The 18,636-nt window shown below is 42.9% G+C and overlaps 1 protein-coding gene across 1 annotated transcript in view; it reads left to right on the forward strand.

Annotated features, from left to right (window-relative positions):
* usp33 (ubiquitin specific peptidase 33) overlaps positions 1–18,636 on the forward strand; it is a 28,063-nt gene that overhangs the window by 7,596 nt on the left and 1,831 nt on the right. The window contains exons 5-23 of the mRNA XM_066681243.1: positions 1,497–1,649; positions 1,838–1,943; positions 2,125–2,194; positions 3,954–4,067; positions 4,173–4,251; positions 5,568–5,958; positions 6,626–6,766; positions 6,866–6,978; positions 7,986–8,158; positions 8,971–9,041; positions 9,149–9,182; positions 9,385–9,430; positions 11,150–11,330; positions 11,952–12,078; positions 13,421–13,590; positions 15,102–15,183; positions 15,261–15,369; positions 17,238–17,340; positions 18,345–18,413. Coding sequence (XP_066537340.1) covers positions 1,497–1,649; positions 1,838–1,943; positions 2,125–2,194; positions 3,954–4,067; positions 4,173–4,251; positions 5,568–5,958; positions 6,626–6,766; positions 6,866–6,978; positions 7,986–8,158; positions 8,971–9,041; positions 9,149–9,182; positions 9,385–9,430; positions 11,150–11,330; positions 11,952–12,078; positions 13,421–13,590; positions 15,102–15,183; positions 15,261–15,369; positions 17,238–17,340; positions 18,345–18,413 — 2,332 coding nt within the window. The remainder of the gene's footprint in view (positions 1–1,496; positions 1,650–1,837; positions 1,944–2,124; positions 2,195–3,953; positions 4,068–4,172; positions 4,252–5,567; positions 5,959–6,625; positions 6,767–6,865; positions 6,979–7,985; positions 8,159–8,970; positions 9,042–9,148; positions 9,183–9,384; positions 9,431–11,149; positions 11,331–11,951; positions 12,079–13,420; positions 13,591–15,101; positions 15,184–15,260; positions 15,370–17,237; positions 17,341–18,344; positions 18,414–18,636) is intronic.

Consider the following 18,636-nt stretch of genomic DNA (forward strand, 5'->3'; position numbering starts at 1 on the left):
GACTGGATTAATAACATATCAGACACACAAGACGTCAGTGACACGTCACCTTATTCCACGCATCCTTATCTTATCCTCTGTTTTTCAACTGTAAATGTACCATGTGCTGCCAATGTCCCAGTCAAAACAGACATTGCTTCAGTAACCAAACAGTTAGTGATAGTATTGGAATAACTGAGTGCTGTCTGTCAGTCCCCTTTTATCTGTGCAAAAAACCTGCAGCTCCTTCAGTCATTCAGCTTTGTGCAGAGTCACGGTGAGCTCCTCACTCTATACACTCTGGCTGCAACTGAAGGCTTCAGTCGATCTGGCTCTAAATATTTTATGCCCCATCAAAGCAGCCAGCCTGATGGCCAGAGTGTGCCAGATTTCGGCAGGGTGATTTTTTTTTTTTTTGGATGCAGCCCATAAATGATGGAGGAGACTTTGTGTACAGTGTGTAAAAGCTCGTCATCTGCTCAGAGTGGAAGCTGGACCAGTGCTGATGAATAATGTAGTGGCCACGGAACAGCAGCTGCTGCCTTTGTGTGTCTGTGTGCGCAAAGGGTGTGTACAAAATAACAAACACCCAGAAATGAAAGATTAATTCTTTTAACATCAAATTTGAGATTTTCAGGTTTTCAAATCATAAAAGCTGCCATTTTTATTATAGCCTTATCATCTTAAGAAGATTTAAGCTGGGAAACATACCCCAGTAAGGAACACTACAAGTAAAAGAGCTTGTTGCTTATGAAGGCCAATAAGAAGCATCCAAACAATCATGCCAAACTTTAAAATTTAATTACAGGAGCACATTATTGTTACCAGAAGCTATCCTTGTGGAAACAGGTCACAAACCCAGAAAAAAGGGTAAAGTATCCCTACTTTAATAAATACCCAGAGCTGAAACCAGGCTAGCTTTTACATTTACATTTATGCATTTGGCAAATGCTTTTATCCAAAGCGACTTACAAAAGAGGATCTAACATTCAAACTACAGCACAATTTATACAAATTACCTTACATTGAGTGCAATATGCCAGGAAGTAATAAGTGCATTAACAAAAGACTTTCAGTGCAAGAGATACTCTCTGAAGAGCTGGGTCTTCAAGGATTTCTCGAATGCGGAGAGAGTTTCTGTTGCTCTGATAGTGCTTGGAAGCTTGTTCCACCAGTGTGGTACCAGAGATGAGAATAGCCTCAACTGACCTGTACAGGGGGTTGGCCGTGTTAGTTGGCGCTCCTTTGAGGAACGGAGAGGGCGGGCGCTAACATATGGTTTTAAGAGTCTATTGAGGTAGATGGGAGCAGAGCCAGTGGATACTCTGAAGGCCATCATTAGTGACTTAAATTTGAGGCGCGCAGCTAAGGGTAGCTAATGCAGCTCAACTAATAGGGGCTAGCGTTGCATTATTCTTACACTGATGTCATATAAGACACATCTGAGGTTTTTGCTATGGGCTTAGCACACCTCAGAGCCCATTTTCAGCATCTAACATTCATATCCCTCCCTATAGGAGACGAGGCATAACCTGACGGTGAATCTGACCACGCTCAGGGTGTGGTGTTATGCCTGCTCCAAAGAAGTCTTCCTGGACAGGAAGCTGGGGCCTCCCACGGTGCTGCCCAGTGCCGTCAAACCCATCTCCCCCCTGCAGACCCCAAGCCAGGTAACACCAAACAATGCTGCTCTGACACTTTCTGACCACTGTATTAATAAGACTTTCATTGTGCTTTCGTTGTACTCCCTGGCCACATTATTAGAAACCTCATACCTCTACACTTTGAAGGAAATACTGACATTCGGTTGTAGATTAAATCTTGACTGACTCTCAATCGACTGTGGGATTCTTCTCAGGAGTCTGCAGACCCAGGCAGCCCAACTTCACTGAGAGTTCCTCCAGCTGGAGTCTGCGAGGATCTGGACATGGAGACTGAGGAGGAGGATGATTTGAGGACTAGAGGTACTTTAAACATCTTGATGAAATCCTCCATTATGCCGAACCTGCTTGTTGCTACATTAATATAGAACTACATGAGTTATAGTGCTCAGAGGATTTGAGGAACTGTATGTACATTTGGTTTTACAACAAACTTTCCTTTGTACATTTGTATTCTAGTGTTCTGTGTTTTCACTGCTTGCAGGTCTTACTGGGCTGAAAAACATCGGCAACACCTGCTACATGAACGCAGCCCTGCAGGCTCTTTCCAACTGGTGAGAAAATATCTGAATACTACCTATTGTCTCTTCTCTTCTGTGCCATATGAATATTAAGATTATTAATAGTGGCTTCTAATAGAATCTTTAACAACAATGTAAGGCAGAAGAATCAGTGGCATTCAGTGGAAATATATACGTATGGGAAAACATTTTGGGAATCGGGTCCTGTGGTCATTCCTTAGGTCACTACTTTCAAAGTAATAATTCCTAATTGCATGTGTTGTTAAAATATCTTGGTATCTTAATAGTCACAAAGATGAAGTTGGGTATCCATCCATCCATTATCTGTAAGCACTTATCCAGTTCAGGGTCACGGTGGGTCCAGAGCCTACCTGGAATCATTGGGCGCAAGGCGGGAACACACCCTGGAGGGAGCGCCAGTCCTTCACACGGCAACACACACACACACACACATTCACTCACTCACTCACGCCTATGGACACTTTTTGAGTTGCCAATTCATCTACCGTTGGGAGGAAACCGGAGCACCCGGAGGAAACCCACGCAGACACAGGGAGAACACACCACAGACAGTCTCCCAGAGCAGGATTCGAACCACAACCTCCAGGCCCCTGGAGCTGTGTGACTGCGACACTACCTGCTGTGCCACCGTGCCGCCCACGTTGGATATCCATATATTTGAATAACCACACAGATCCTTCATCAGTCCCTAGTATCCCACAGTGATAGTTATTATTCATTCGGTGTGGGGAAAATAATGCTCCAGCTGTGAACAGGCAGCAGGCCAAAGAAAGGGACGATTAGACCTAATCAGAGCCTTTATGCCCAGTCCACAATTCCTCGCCTCACTTCTCTACACAATCAGGTCCTGCATTCTCTTTCTTTCATATGCTCAGGCGTGGTAAATTCCTGGCTGTTATGATGCACGGACGAACATTCGCCTCATTAAAATGGACCTGAGTAGTTCGACTAACGGCACAGATTAAGCTGAGAAAGACTCCCTTACATCTGAGAAAGATTTTTAGGACATTTTTGGTAAAAGTGAGAGGGTGCGGCCTGATACTGAATGCAGAAAAATGGAACTGGGTCAAAATTTGCAATCCTAAAACGAATGTTAATTACTACAGGGACATGAGTTGGTGTTGTGTATGTATGTGATGCAGTGGAAATTATTAGAACAGCATTGCGCTTTCATCTCTCCACATATTCCTTCTGCTTGGCTGATTGGAGTAGTCTGAAATGCTGTATTTCAAAGCTACCAATAGCAGGACATAGCAACAAATAAATAACATGCATGTTTAACATGCTATTTTACTAAGTAAATGTTTCGGGACCTTAATATAAGGAGTTTAACCATAGCACTGGACCTTTGGACCATGTCTGTCAGTGTTATGAAGCATGTAACTAGCATTGTGGGGCAGCCGTGCCCTGGTAGTGAGGGAACTGGGCGTGTAACCAGCAGGTTGCTGGTTCGATCCCCAGAGCCGGCAGGTCGTGACTGAAGCGCCCTTGAGCAAGGCACCTAACCCCTAACTGCTTCCCAGGTGCCGTGCCTGTGCTCACTGCCCCCTGATGTTCACTAGTGTATAAATATTTGATTCACTGCACGGATTGTGCTAAATGCAGATAACAAATTCCTCTGTGTTTAAGCACAACGACCAACAAAGTGATTCTAATTCTAATTTTAATTAAGTCACCCACATATATTTGAGTAACACGATTGTCAGACTGATCACCCATAAACTGTCCTACGCTCTCTCTTTCTCTTCATCCATTTGTTCCCCCTCTTCAGTCCTCCACTGACGCAGTTCTTTCTGGACTGCGGTGGCCTGGTCAGGACAGACAAGAAGCCGGCTCTGTGTAAGAGCTACCACAAGCTGATCACAGACCTGTGGCACAAAAACAGGTTTGTAGCTCTTCCCCTTCATTCTTTTCTATCTTTATTTAATGTAGACGTGTGACATGTCAAAGCAGTGAACTAACTAACTTACTGATCGTTGTGCACTCGTAGGCCTTCCTATGTCGTACCCACAAATCTGTTCCAGGGCATCAAAGCTGTCAACCCCATGTTTCGGGGATATTCCCAGCAGGTGAGACCTTAATTTGTGCTGTTTATGCTTGATTTCCTTAAAAGTTACACTTTATTTATAAAGGATACAGTTCTTAGTACTTTAAAGGAACACTAGGTAAGATTTATTTATTTGTTTGTTTGTTTGTTTGTTTCTGGTGCTCCCCCCTAGTGTAATTAATTTTGACAGCACTGTACAGAAAATAAATGGGAGAGGGGTGGTTTCCTACCCTCCGCAAAAGTTACACAGTGTAGTTTCTGTAGTGCTGAGCCCACAGTAGCAGGCTGTGTTGTACTTCTTGCAGGTTAGTGAATCATCACAATGATTGTGAAGCTGTAATTAAAGATTTTACATAGAGTTTCTTTAAATCTGCATGAAAAGTATGACAAATATGGTGACAAACAGCACACTAAAAACACCTCTTTTATATGATGTGTAGCGTATTTACTTCCTTTTGCTGTCTCTGAGTAGTCCTTCAACCTTACTTATTCAGCAGAAGCTATTTCAAGAAAGGAGTTATTAATAGAAAGCACACACACACACACGTCTGATCACATCCTGCTCATCTTGGCTGATTCTGATTTGGAATTAGTTTGAGGCGAAACAATCCTTTCCATTGTGAGCCTCACTGTCCTTGTATTTTCCAGGCCACACTGTCCCACACGGCTTCGTGCATTCATTTGTCACGAGAGGAAGAACCATTTTTAGACCTAGCATTAGCATGCATAGGACCTGAATTGAACTGTGTAAAGGCTTCAGCAGCATTAATCTCATTTAGAGTCACATTCATGCCCATGGACTGAGAGACGGGGAGAAAGTGTGGGGATTAAGCTGCACCGCTCTGGCTGTAGTTTTACACACAGGCCTGATTTAATTGGTGTCAACGTCTGAGCTTGTAAATCCAACAGTTCTGCCATCATCACTCTGAACATTGCTACAATGTCTTCTTTATTTACAGCTTCTTCGTTTGAAAGTTGTTTGAAAGCACAGGCTAGTGGGGTGCAAAGCCCTCCCTTACTGGGCTGTGTAGTAGTAGAACAGGATTCTCTGGAGTGATGGAGCTCCATCCAGTAAATTAAGATGGGTTGGAGAGGTGTTGGTGATCTAGAACTAAACATCCAACATCAGTATGTGTTCTCACTAATGTTTGTGTCCAAAAGCCATTAAATCCTCATAGAAATGTCCCAACATCCACTGTAGAGTCTCAGTGAAACAGTCTGAATTTATTTATTATCATTATTATTGTTGTTCTTATTATTATTTTATTGCCTGTATTGCATTGCACAGCAGTGTAGCCAGTGCCTAACCTCTGCTGTGGTGTGTCGTCCCATCCTCAGGACTCTCAGGAGTTTCTGCGCTGTCTGATGGATCAGCTTCATGAGGAGCTAAAGGAGGCTTTGGTGGAGCCTGATGACCAGAGTCCGACAGTCAGCGCAGAAGACAGCCCAGACGAAGATGACCGCAGTCGCTCAGACAGTGATTTCCAGTCCTGTGAGTCGTGCAGCGCAGACAGCGAGGGGCACCGGGGCCCAGAGGACCCCGACGAGGCAGATATGCTGATTCCAGATGAGGAGAAAGCCAACAGGGAGTGGCAGAAAGAGAAGAACCTTATTAACAACCTTTATCGTGCCGGCTCCCATGGTGACCTCGACAAGGACGTGGACACGACCAACGAGAGCAGGACCATCATCAGCAGCCAGGGGGCCATCAAACAGGGCAAGGCTGCAGGTACTAAATGCCTTAAGGCACTTGTAGGGGTCCACGTTGCACACTTTTTTGCGGAGTGTGTTCTTCTGGCTAGAATCTCTGCCTTTCATTTCTTCTGATTGGTTCTGAGTGGCATAGGGGTCAACAATTGGAAAAATGAATACACTGTGAGCCTATGTTTTGAAGGATCACTAGGTAAGATTTGGTATTTTTGTTCCTGGGCTTCCCCAACATTTGGAGAGTAGTTCACTTTTACAGCACTGTTGTAAAATTAAGGGGGGGAGGGGGAACGATATGGGGTGGTTTCCTACCATCCACCACAAGTTACACAGTGTAGTCTTTTGAATCACGGTGATTTTGAAGCTGTAGTTTTAAGGTGAAAATGCTACCTAGTGTTCCTTTAACTAGTTCAAAAGCAGTGATTTTGTGAGAAAACAGCAAAGACGAGTTAGTCTTCACTATGATGTATGCCACTCAGTGTCAGAAACCACATAAACATGTCTGGGTGAGATTACTTAACAATTAAGTGTGGTTTGAGGACAGTGTTTGATTATTTAATCATGCATTTTGCCTGAAGCTGCATTCAGGACATAAGAAAGAACCTTTCAATGTCAAACCCAGTCATTGTTCTTCTCTGTTAATTCTCAGTTAACCCTGTTCCTGTTATGTTTCTCTTCCATTCCTCCAGACTCTAACTCTGAGATCCAGGTCAGTAACAACGCCCGGCCTCAGAGCCCCAGTGCCAACGAAGGAATCGCCCCCAAACTGTCCAGCAGTCCCCCGAAGTCAACCCCCATGTGGCCTAGCTTGAGCTCAGCTCACAAGAAAGGTACCCCATGTCGAGGCACATCAGTTCACTCTTCAGAAACCCTGCGGTTTGGTTCTATATTGTGTTTTAACGTGGTGTTCTTGTGCCCATGTCTCGCAGTGACCTCGTTTGCGCCTCCCAAGAGCAAGCGACAGAGGAAGTACCACAGCGTCATCTCTGACGTGTTTGATGGCACCATCGTGAGCTCTGTGCAGTGCCTGACCTGTGACAGGGTGAGTAAGTGTCAAGCACACACCGTGAGCCTACAGCGGGAGAGTGGAAATAGTAGGGGTTCCTCAGGGGTCAAGAAATGCGTTGTCATTCTCTCTGAAAAAATTGATTCACAAAAATGTTTTTGTTATTATTGAATCCTATGCATGGTGTACGTTACTATAAATTTTATTTAGCAGCATCTGTACTTCTGCTGTTAAATCAGTGAAAAGTAGACACTTTGGCTCTGCTTACAAGATGCAGTAAAATACAGGATCCCACATAGGCACCAATGAATTAAAAAGGTCCAAAGGATATATCCTGCTCAAGAATACAGCTTTAGCAACAGCTCAGGAAATGCAAACAGCATAAAAAACTAGTCTAAGACCATTACGACTGTTAAACAAAGCCACACAAAACTGGACACTTCAGGTCGCAGTTACACAGCTCCAGGGACCTGGAGGTTGTGGGTTTGAGTCCCGCTCCAGGTGACTGTCTGTGAGGAGTTTGGTGTGTTCTCCCCGTGTCGGCATGGGTTTCCTCCGGGTGCTCCAGTTTCCTCCCACGATCCACAACAAAAACACATGTTGGTAGGTGAATTGGCGACTCAAAAAGTGTCTGGAGGTGTGAGTGTGTGAGTGAATGTGTGAGCGTGCGAGGGTTTGGCACCCCGTCCAGGGTGTGTTCCTACCTTGTGACCAATGATTCCGGGTAGACACCGGACCCACTGCGACCCTGAACTGGATAAGGGTTACAGACAATGAATGAATGAATGTTGACAGTCTCCTTTCGCTGCTCACAGTAAAACCCTATAACCCTGTTTGAATCAGATATAAGGGGTTTCTGCAGACTTTACAATGGAGTGTAGGCAGATGTGTTCAGCTGATTTGTTCAAAATTGGCCTGGTAGCACTTGTGTGTGCATGATATCAAAGCCACTGCAGTGAATAGAGGGTGTGGTGCTTCAGCTCTTTTCATCCAGACATTGTCCTGCAGACTGACACCAGAATTGTCTCCCCTTTCTTTCTCAGGTGTCAGTGACCTTGGAGAACTTCCAGGACATCTCTTTGCCAATACCAGGGAAAGAGGACTTGGCCAAGCTTCATTCTTCTTCACATCAGACTGCTCTGGTGAAGGCAGGGTCCTGTGGAGAGGCCTATGCCCCTCAGGGCTGGATTGCCTTTGTGATGGAGTACATCAAAAGGTGGTTATGTGTATGGTTAAAATTTTATTTATATGTGTGTATGTCAGAAATGTGCATGGTAGACTATCTAGACTTTTTTGTTGTTTTAAAGGCTGTTTTATAATCTTCACTTAACCCTATAGATCCACTAAGTACATTTACTTACCATTTTCAACTATAGCACATCATCTGTCAGTTTCTGATCATAGGGCTGCAGTTGACAAAGTCATTTTGGGATGTAGACAGGATTGTAACAATTCACCTTACGTTTACCCTTTCATAAAAGTACAAGATGTGAACCATAAGCCATGCTTAACATTTTTAAGCCCAAGCTACAATATTATCCGCATGGCATGGTGAGGCCAGAGGTAGTGATGCTGTCACACATGTTGTGGGTTCAATTCCTGCCTTGGGGGGAGGGTGTGTTCTCACTGTGTCCTTTTGGGTTCCCCCCGGCGCTGCAGTTTCCACCCACAGTACAAAAAACATTTTGGTAAGTGGACTGGGCTGTGCAAAGGCACCCATATGTGTGTGTGTGTGTGTGAGTGACTGGGTGTGATGTGACTGTAGACCTGTCCCGTCCTAACCGTAGCGGCCCTGAATTAACAGAAAATGAATGAATGTTCTCCAAGGGAAGTAGAGGTATTTAAATTACGTGAAAGATGACTGTACACACGATCTTTCCCAGGCAGTGTACGCTAGATCATGTTCATTATGTGTAAATAATGTAATTGACATTATGAACTCAAACAGTCTTTGGCAAAGTCTTGAAAATAAGTTACATTCCTGACAAACTTCTCTCTCTTTCTCTCTCTCTTTATTTTGATTCTTAGCTGGTTCTGGGGCCCTGTGGTCACACTGCAGGACTGTCTTGCTGCCTTCTTTGCTCGAGATGAACTAAAAGGTGAGCAGATGGCCTCTTTCTGGTTTTAAATAAATACTGGATGGAGTGTAGTACAATGGCATGAATATCTGAGTACCATTCTCTGAAATCTAACTTTGTTTCTGCAGGGGATAACATGTACAGCTGTGAAAAGTGCAAGAAGTGAGTACAGTCGTGCCATTACTACCTCCTGCCTTCCAGTTTAAAACTAAAGAAGCACATTTTAGACACCAGACATGTTTTGGCTGATTGAATATGTTTCATATGAACCTAGAACTGTCCCTTTAACCACTGCAGCTGCTCTCTCTCTCTCTCTCTCTCTGTGTGTGTGTGTGTGTGTGTGTGTGCGCGCGCGCTACTCCAGGTTACGGAACGGAGTCAAGTTCTGCAAAGTCCAGAGTTTGCCAGAGGTGAGTGCTACAAATAGACCCCAAACGTCTGCTCATCTTCAGCGTATATTTTTGGATAATGTTTCGCATTGTGCAGATATTAGAGATGACATTAAAATGCTGTCAAAATGTCAGAAAATGTTTTGTAATTAGCTTTGTATATACAAGGAGAGGCAAAACTGCCTGCCTTAGAGTAGGTTTTTAATGCACCCATTAGTACAAATAACAGTGAAGGAACAATTTTCTTTTTTAACTGGAAGTGCTCTGTGAGCCACCATTACTAGAGCAACGTGTGTTTAATGCTTTCTAATGATTATGAATCTGAACTCTGGTCACCCATGGAGAACAAAAAGGATTGTAGAGAGCCCTAATGTTCATTAAACCTAACTTTTTGACAGCGACTGCATCAAATCACAGCTTTTAGACCTTTCTTGCCTTTGAAAAAGCCTGTGGATGATTCAGCATAAAACAACAACCTTGCAGGCACTGTTCTCTGGTCGGATAGTCCATTGTTCTAAGAACAGCTGCAGCTTCAGTGTTTGATTTGCAAGTGTTCTTTTTTTTTTAATCTCTTTCCTTTTCTCAGTAAAGTCTTTTCCAGAGCTGTGTGTCCTTTCAGACCAATAGCATTGAGTTTGGAATAGGTTTGCAAAGGAGTGGAAAATTTCTGATAAATTTCCAGTAAATTACTGGTAACTTTCATTGGGAGCTTTAGCTTGGGAACTTTGGAAATATTCCAAAATGTATACTTTCCATGGAAATTTTGGGAACAAATAGGAAATATATCATACAATATATTCAATATACCATTTTTGTTTTTCATTTTGTCAGCAGCAGACATGAAGGCATAATACAAATATTAACTATGACACCTGTGATGTCATATTTGATGCATGTGGCATTCTTCTGTTAAATAAAATGACAAAGTGTAACTACACTAAAGCTAATGGTCTTCAAAAATTAAAAAAAATAATGGTTACGTATTAACTCTTGGTTACAGAAACATGTTGAGACAAAAAAATATAGGTAGCTAGCATATGCTTGCCTTGGTAAACTAGCTTTTCTGATTTAGCAGATAGCAAGCAACTGTGAGATCACACCTTGATTTAATAGTTGCTTAAATGTTTCAATGCTTTTTCTGTCAATAAAAATATGAACATCATCAAAACTTACCTGACATTTTATGTAGTGCTTTGGTCCAAATGTATGCTTTCAGTGGGTGTCAGGTTTCTAGAAATCATCTGACATATGATGTACATGTGATGGAGCAATGAACAGTGCAGGGGGTGTGGTCTCAGTAGCCCTTCAGTGTGTGATGTGCCATGTGCCTGGGATTGAGGAACAGCTTTGCTATTCAGCTTTTTTGGAATCATATCTAATTATTTTAGCCAAGATTATGCTTCAGTATATTTTTTAGCAACTATATGTAATTTTCTCAATTTTAGCATCAAATATTCCCATTTTATTTGTATTAAATCCTGTTAATTCCCATAATTACCCTTTAATCCCATGGTAAATTTCACAAATTTCATTTTGCAACCCTAGGGAAAATGTATTTCTTTATTTTAATCACTGGAATAATTTGCACTTAATGGACGTTTTGACTGAAGAAGGATGGTCTCTGACTTTTGCACAGAACTGTATGTAAATGCTGGATGTGAAAAGGGACGCTGTGGGATTGAATTCAGCTCTGGAGTCATTGCCTACAATTGTATTTCCCTCCTGTGTTTTTAATTGCAGATCTTGTGCATCCACCTGAAGCGCTTCAGGCACGAGCTGATGTTCTCCACTAAGATCAGCACTCACGTCTCTTTCCCTCTGGATGGCCTGGACCTGCAGCCCTTCCTCGCCAAGGACAGCTCGGCCCAGATCACCACCTACGACCTGCTGTCCGTCATCTGCCATCACGGCACGGCCAGCAGTGAGTCTCACTCTCTGGTCACACATCAGCAGGGTGAAAATCTCAGACTACAATTCCATTTCAACACGATTCTTTAGGAATATCTGCATCTAAAATTTCACCATGTATATAAAGATACAGTGTTTTGTGGATAATGTGAATGTAGAAAAGTAAATACTCTTTTATTGCCATTGCACGGCACTACTGATCAATCGTGCCTCTGCATTTAACCCTTCGGTGACAGTGAAAACACGGACATAAACAGACACGCACACTACGAGCTGTTAGCACACCACACACGGAGCGGCAGGCTGCCATCTCAGCACCGAGGGAGCAGTTGGGGCTGTTCTTTCACTCCTCCATCAACAAAATCTGTGCACTTTGAGGGGTTTGAACTGGTTAACTTTCTCTAACCTTTAGGCCATTGTTTCCCCTCATCAACAGCAACATCAGCCGATGATGACATCCAGTAGTTTAATTACAAGTTGATATTTAGTGACATTTGGGTGCAAAAGCGAAACCAAAAATATAGCAATTTTGTTCATGATTAATTGAACTAATTGTAAAAAAAAATTTAAACAAGTTTTAAATTACAGCCCCATACTGAAATAACTGGCAAATAATGTAATTTCATGCTTCCAGGTGGCCACTACATCGCCTACTGTCGGAATGACCTGAACCAGCTGTGGTATGAGTTTGATGACCAGAGTGTGACTGAAGTGTCTGAGTCCTGTGTTCAGAACGCTGAGGCCTATGTGCTCTTCTACAAGTAAGACCTTTGAATTAGCTCATCAGTATGTGTGTTTGTTTTCAAAGACTAATCAATTATTACTAAGAATAAGCCGTGCAAGAGCCTTCCTTTATTTATTAATTTTTTTTTTTTTTTTCAATACCCGCTGTGTGACAGCCATATTTTTCTAAGCAAAGTAAGCCATGTTCAGTTCTCTCCTTCGCTAAATCCCAATCTCTGGCACCATGAGTGTGCTGACTGTTAATGCTGTTTACTGGTGTGTGAATTCTATGATAAATCCTGTGTACAGAATGACAAGCAGCAGGTTGACAAATATGTTTTTGTGATTCCAAAATACTGATAATTACAGCAGCTGAGAATCGCAGCCATGGTATTGCTGGATATGGAAACAAAAACACAAACAGCCCTTCAAGGGTGTTAGTTAATAGCACAGCTGTTGCTGGAAAGATGAGGCTCAAGGTTGTAATTACAGCAGTGAACTTGACCCTTCCTTTTCCACGAAGGTCTCAGTAAAAACTCTGCCCAGATTTCAATCCTTTTCCCTGTCATTTAGCAAAATGGAAGGCTGCTGCTTCGCTTCAGTTAGAACTCAGCTGCCACCATGATTGAAATCAAACTCATATTATGACTTCATACTAAATACCAAATGTGGGCTGGAGGGGTGTCTGGAGTGATAAAGCTGTTGTGGTGTTTGTGATCCTGAATCATCCAACATCAGGATCTGACCTCAGCCATGTTCATGCTTCTGCAAAACAAAGGAAGTAAGCTTCAGACACTTGACCCGTCTTGGCTAATGGTTATGGAGATATATTTGGTGCAAAACCCCTGAGCACCTGTGACAGTGAGATTTGTAGTTGTAGAAAATAGTCACACATGTGTATCAGTAAATTTGATTACACTTTCGCAAACTCTTCACTGCAGCTGCACAAATCCAGTTCTACACATACAAATACAAAAATATCATACGCTCACAGTTCTGCTCCAGTTACAGCGGTATATGTGCATTCGTATAAAACATGCACATTCTTAAAACCAACATGTGAATATGTTCAGTGCGAGTTAAACACCTGTAGAAAGTCTCCTCAGAAATATATATATATATATTAGTTTCTTGGGGGTGAGATTTCTCCTGCACAAACACAAGTCAGGGACTGCACCTGCTCGAATCTGCAGCTACGAGTCTCTAATGCTGTGACTTCAAATTTACTGATACACATGTGGCTACAATTACAAATCTCACTGTCATGGGTGCTCAGGGGTTCTGCACCAAATATACCTCCATAAATGGTCTACATCTGGGTTAAGTAACAACTGTGTATATTTAATTCCGGGAACTGATGGTGATTTATTTTGGAAACAGGAAGAGTAACGAAGAGGCCCAGAAAGAGAGGCGGAAGGTGACTGCCCTCCTCAACATGATGGAGCCCAGTCTGCTGCAGTTCTACATCTCCCGCCAGTGGCTTAACAAGTTCAGGACTTTTGCTGAGCCTGGGCCCATCTCCAACTATGACTTCCTGTGCGCACATGGAGGTGAGGGTTAGGGCCAGCAATGGTGTCAAAATGTCAGAACAGTGGTGTTTCAAGTGCATCTGTTTTTATAATGTTGTAACTAGTAATAATAGTCACTCTTAGACTGTCATTTTAATGTCCTCCTCCTGTCATTGATTTTTAGCCTAAAACTCCACCCAGTTTAGTTACTTTTACAACACTTTGTCTTTACTCAGAACAAACAGATCTATGAATATGCTGTTAGATCCCTCCTCTTTCACCCCAACCCTGCTCACCTGCTTCTTGAAATCCTGCCCCGTAAGTTGACGGGATTGTTTCCTCAGGTTTATGATGTCAGAAACCCCAACTGTCTGTGTCTGTGTTTTTAAGACTGTCTTACAACCTTGCAGTGACATAGTGGAAATGCTCAGCCATGGCGCTGACTGCTTATTTCACTCATATGGCAACACACCCACTCATTCTAACAAGGCTAAACACCACCACACGCACATGTTAACAGGGTCAAACATTTCATTTTCACTGGAGCGGGGCTTGAAGCTGAGTAAAACAGAGGCAGGAACACATCCTGGAGGGGGCGCCAGTCCTTCACAGGGCGACACACACATTCACACCTACGGACCAATCCACCTACAAACATGTGTATTTGAACCGGAGCCCCTGGAGGAAACCTACGCGGACATGTGGATAACCCTCACCTATACAATGCTGTAAAAATGAATTACACTAGGGGGAGCCACAGGAGCAAAAATAAACCCCATAGCTTATCTACTGTTTCTTTAAACCCCCCACAGTAATTCTTCTGGAAATGAGAATGGTCAGGAAGCTCCCAGCACACAGAAATAATCATGATTTGATCTGAGGACTCTTTGGAGATGATCCTTCAGCAAGTTCGCTATTGCAAAGGCCAGTGTTACATTAATGATTAATAAATGAAGTGTTGGCCTTTGTGAGGGCAGTTTTCTCCACCGATTTAAACAGTTCCCCCAGCTACAACCTTAACCTTGATCTTGCAGAGCCAATCTGAGATCATGGCAGTACTGTGCCTTCTGCCAACTGTGGAGTCAGGAGGGCAAAGCCTTTTCCCTTCCTCTCCGCTGATTGTGTTTATTTTCCCTCTCTTCCTCTTTCTTTAAAGGCAGCTGTGCAGTGATTGCAGAGGGCAGGGCATAAATCAGAACGCTTTTAGAGAAGGTTTCAGCAGCTTTCTGCCACGGCCTGCTCTATCCTTACAGCGATTTGGGTCTAAGAGAGAAGTTGAAAGCGGGAAAAGTGGAAAAGATATTTATTGCAAGGAACCTGACAGTAGATGTATATCGTAGTTCTTTTAAGCTTTGAGTTCTTAGTGCAAACAAGGTTAGAAGAAGATGGTAAACCATAGAAACACGGGGTAATGTTTGTCTGAGCTGAAAGAGGTTTATGGATGAATTATGCTTAGTATGAGAGCGGGTAAACAAGCTAACTGACATATATTTTACTTTAAAGGTACATTCCAGAGTTCTCTGAGATAAACAAAAGTTATTCTTGATCTACAGGTGTGCCGCCACATAAGGCCACGTACATCGACGACTTGGTCCTGATGCTTCCCCAGAATGTTTGGGACCACTTGTACAGCAGGTAAGCTACAACCCTGTCATTTTTGATGAATGTATGTGTGGACAAAGTGAGGACTTACGGTTGGTGCTTTGTTGCAGGTATGGAGGAGGCCCTGCTGTTAATCACCTGTACGTGTGCCACACCTGTCAGATGGAGATTGAGAAGCTGGAGAAGCGCCGTAAGAGTGAGCTGGACATGTTTGTGCGGGTAAGACTTTCATCCAGAGGATATACCTTGTGGTTCCTACAGTGAGATCTTCAAGTCCTCATTCGTAATGACGTAACGTACTTTAGAGTGCCGTATCTTTATTTAAAGGAATCAGGGCTTAAATAGTCAAGGTCCTTGTTCGGAAACTGACTTCTGGGATACTGATCTCTTGTGAAGTTTTCTGTGATTGAACTCTGTTCAAGTGCATTACAAGAGGATTCAGAAATGTTGGAGTTGCTCAAGCCATGAGACTGGAAAGATAGTTTACCAACAGAGGAAACTCAGCACTGTTGATATTCTCTCTAAGAGTGGGTGTATTCCAAAGGTCAGGGCTAAGGCACGAGCAGCTTTGAGGGAGGAATGATGAGACATTTCCACAGCTGAATGTCAGGGAGGTAAAACTCAAAAGAGGGAGGGTCATGCAACATGTAAATGATTCAAAGCTCTGGAATCAACAGCAGTTTGACTGTAATAGAAGAGCAAGGTAAAAAGTACTAAGGTAAGCAGGCTTGGGCTGGACCTGCACTTGGATGGGGATTGCCTATGAACGTTTGTGTGGCTGTGGAAGAATAGTGTTGGTGGGGTCAGCAGGTGGCACTCTCTCTGTGGTCTGTAAGGATCCCAATGCCTGGGTGCAGTGACAGGGACACTGTACTGGAAAAATTGTCCTCTGTGTCAGACATAAAACTGAGGTCCAGACTCTCTGTCGCTAAAGATCTTGGGGCACTTCCCTGATAAGTGTCAGGGCATGACACAAATATTTGTCTAATCTCCCACTGTGGTCAGTTTTGTCCTTGCAATCAAATAATTGATTGCGTTGTATCGACCAGATGGATTTATGTAAATAAATAATAATAATACATCTACTACAATTGTTTAAAATTCAAGGCATTATTTTATGTATATAATGGCATGATTTTTTTTTCCTTTTTTATGTTCAATGCTCTTTGACCGGAAAATGGCTGGTGTATCTGTAATTGAGGAAGCTGTATTCGAAGAATGGTTCCTAAAAAACTCGTCTGTCAGATTTGGTTTTGGTTGGCCGAAACATTAAACCCAAAATCATCCCGTGGAAAAGCGTGGTTTCGACTTATTCATTGACACCAATGAGCATGGATTGTTTGGGTGGTGGATCATTGCATGCAGTCGGGACGTGTCGGTGTGTGTTTGGCCGGAATTTTTAAACAACTCCCAGTGCTGGACTGAGAATGGACCACCAACCACATATATCAAATAAACCGGCTTGGCTGTGGTCCGTCGTATCGACCAGATAGATGCTGCACCTTTGTAGAGGATGAAGCTACTCTCTAAAAATGTAGTGGTTGCCTAGAAAAGCATTGTACACACCTTGCATTTAACCAAAAAGGGGGGCATGTTGTGGTCTACTCTAGTGTAGATTAAAATCAGTTGATTCCAAAGACATATACTGAGTGTTTAGTCGTTATCCTTAAAGCTCATCTTTCTAGGTACGACTGTCTTGAGAAACATTTCCTCCACCCTCCACCTCACCATTTTCACAAGCAAAGATCAGAAGTCAGAGCACCCCCCCCCCCCCCAAACCGACAGTCATTACTAATTCATGAGAACAGACGCACTTTCAGTTACTGAAGCTGAAGGAAAAAGAAGGCGACAAGCAGAGGAAATGGATTTCCTTCTTTCTTGCCTGCCTCATTTCTCTTTCTTTCAGCTCATTCTTTCCTGTCTCTCACACTGAAGGGTGGGCGTGCTCTACCAGGGTCAATAAATCTTAGAGAGATGCTTGGAGACGTGTGCTTTTTGGTCTTGTCTGCCGTTCTTTATCCTGTTCATTCCTTTTTTTTCTAACTACTCCAACTAACTAGCGGTTTCTTCCCTGTGCTTGTTTGCAGCTGAATAAGGCCTTCCAGGAGGAGGAGTCGCCTGTGGTTATTTACTGCATCAGCATGCACTGGTTCAGAGAATGGGAGGCCTTTGTCAAAGGCAAAGACAATGGTGAGTATTTACAACAGTCCCACATCCTTCTCATGCATGTTCTGATAATAACATGCTAGTAACTGCTATAATAATGAACATAAGCATGGAGGAAAGCACAATTATTTTGTGGCATCAATCCACAAAGCACACTAAGTTTAACCAAATGGTAGCAATGCTGTGCTCTTGCAGTAGTGTCTTCTATGGGAGAAGCTTTTCTCACACTCTTTGAGCGTTTATTATTATACATATTTATATTTATTTAGTACTTACCACATTCCAGATTATTTACCACCCTGTGTCCACTCACGGTCCACTCTGTGAGACATTCCTCCCTCATTGGTCCACCTTGTAGATGTGAAGTCAGTGACAGTAGCTCATCGGTCGCTGCACACTTGAGGTTGGCCGTCCCCCCGTCTTTGGTCAGTGGACACAGGACGCCAGCCACGTGGTGGCTGTTTTCATTTGCTGGACTGTTCTCAGTCCAGCAGTGACACAGAGTGGTTTAAAAACTCCAGCAGCACTGCTGTGACAGATCCACTCATACCAGCGCAACACACACTAACACACAACCAAGCTACCATTCAAATCATACCTGCTGTGACCAGTGAAGCATAGGGTAAAATGGGTCAGATTAACTATGCAGAGCAACAGATGAACAACAGACTGTAGAACTACAAAGTGCTCCTGAATGGACAGTGAGAGTAGATTCAATGACGTCATTTTAATGTAATGGCTGATCAGTGTATGTCAATTATCTGTAAGTTTGAATTTCTTGGCTGTAAAATTACAACTTACAAATCAGGAAACCGTTAATTCCCAGTTTATGACAAAATTGAATACTTCACATAGTAGATGGTGAAGTATAACTCCACTACAGTGTAACTCCACCCAAAGCTAAGTTCTAAACTCTTGTCCTGCAGTACTTTTAGAGCCTCTTCTGAAGTGTTATTTTTGCTGAGTTGTAATCAGTGAAATCTTTTTTATGACGATTTATAAATAAGATTTTGTAATGTTGTTTCCAGATCCACCCGGGCCAATCGACAACTCGAAGATCGCCGTGAATAAGAACGGGCACCTCACACTGAAGCAAGGTAACGTTCTGCATTAGGACCGAACTCTTAGCTTATTATATTCTTAAAATATTTCTACTCTCTCATTGTCTGCTTTATTTCATTATTTATGTTTTAGCTTTATATTCAGGATGGATGGGGATTTCATCTCTAAATCACTGAGAGAAATTGCTGCTCCAGCCCTCTGAAGGATTATAGAGCACATTTAGTATCTTTCCAGGTTAATGACATCCATCTCCCCTCT

This window comes from Hoplias malabaricus, chromosome 9, assembly GCF_029633855.1.
Source record: "Hoplias malabaricus isolate fHopMal1 chromosome 9, fHopMal1.hap1, whole genome shotgun sequence".
Taxonomy (NCBI): Eukaryota; Metazoa; Chordata; class Actinopteri; order Characiformes; family Erythrinidae; genus Hoplias; species Hoplias malabaricus.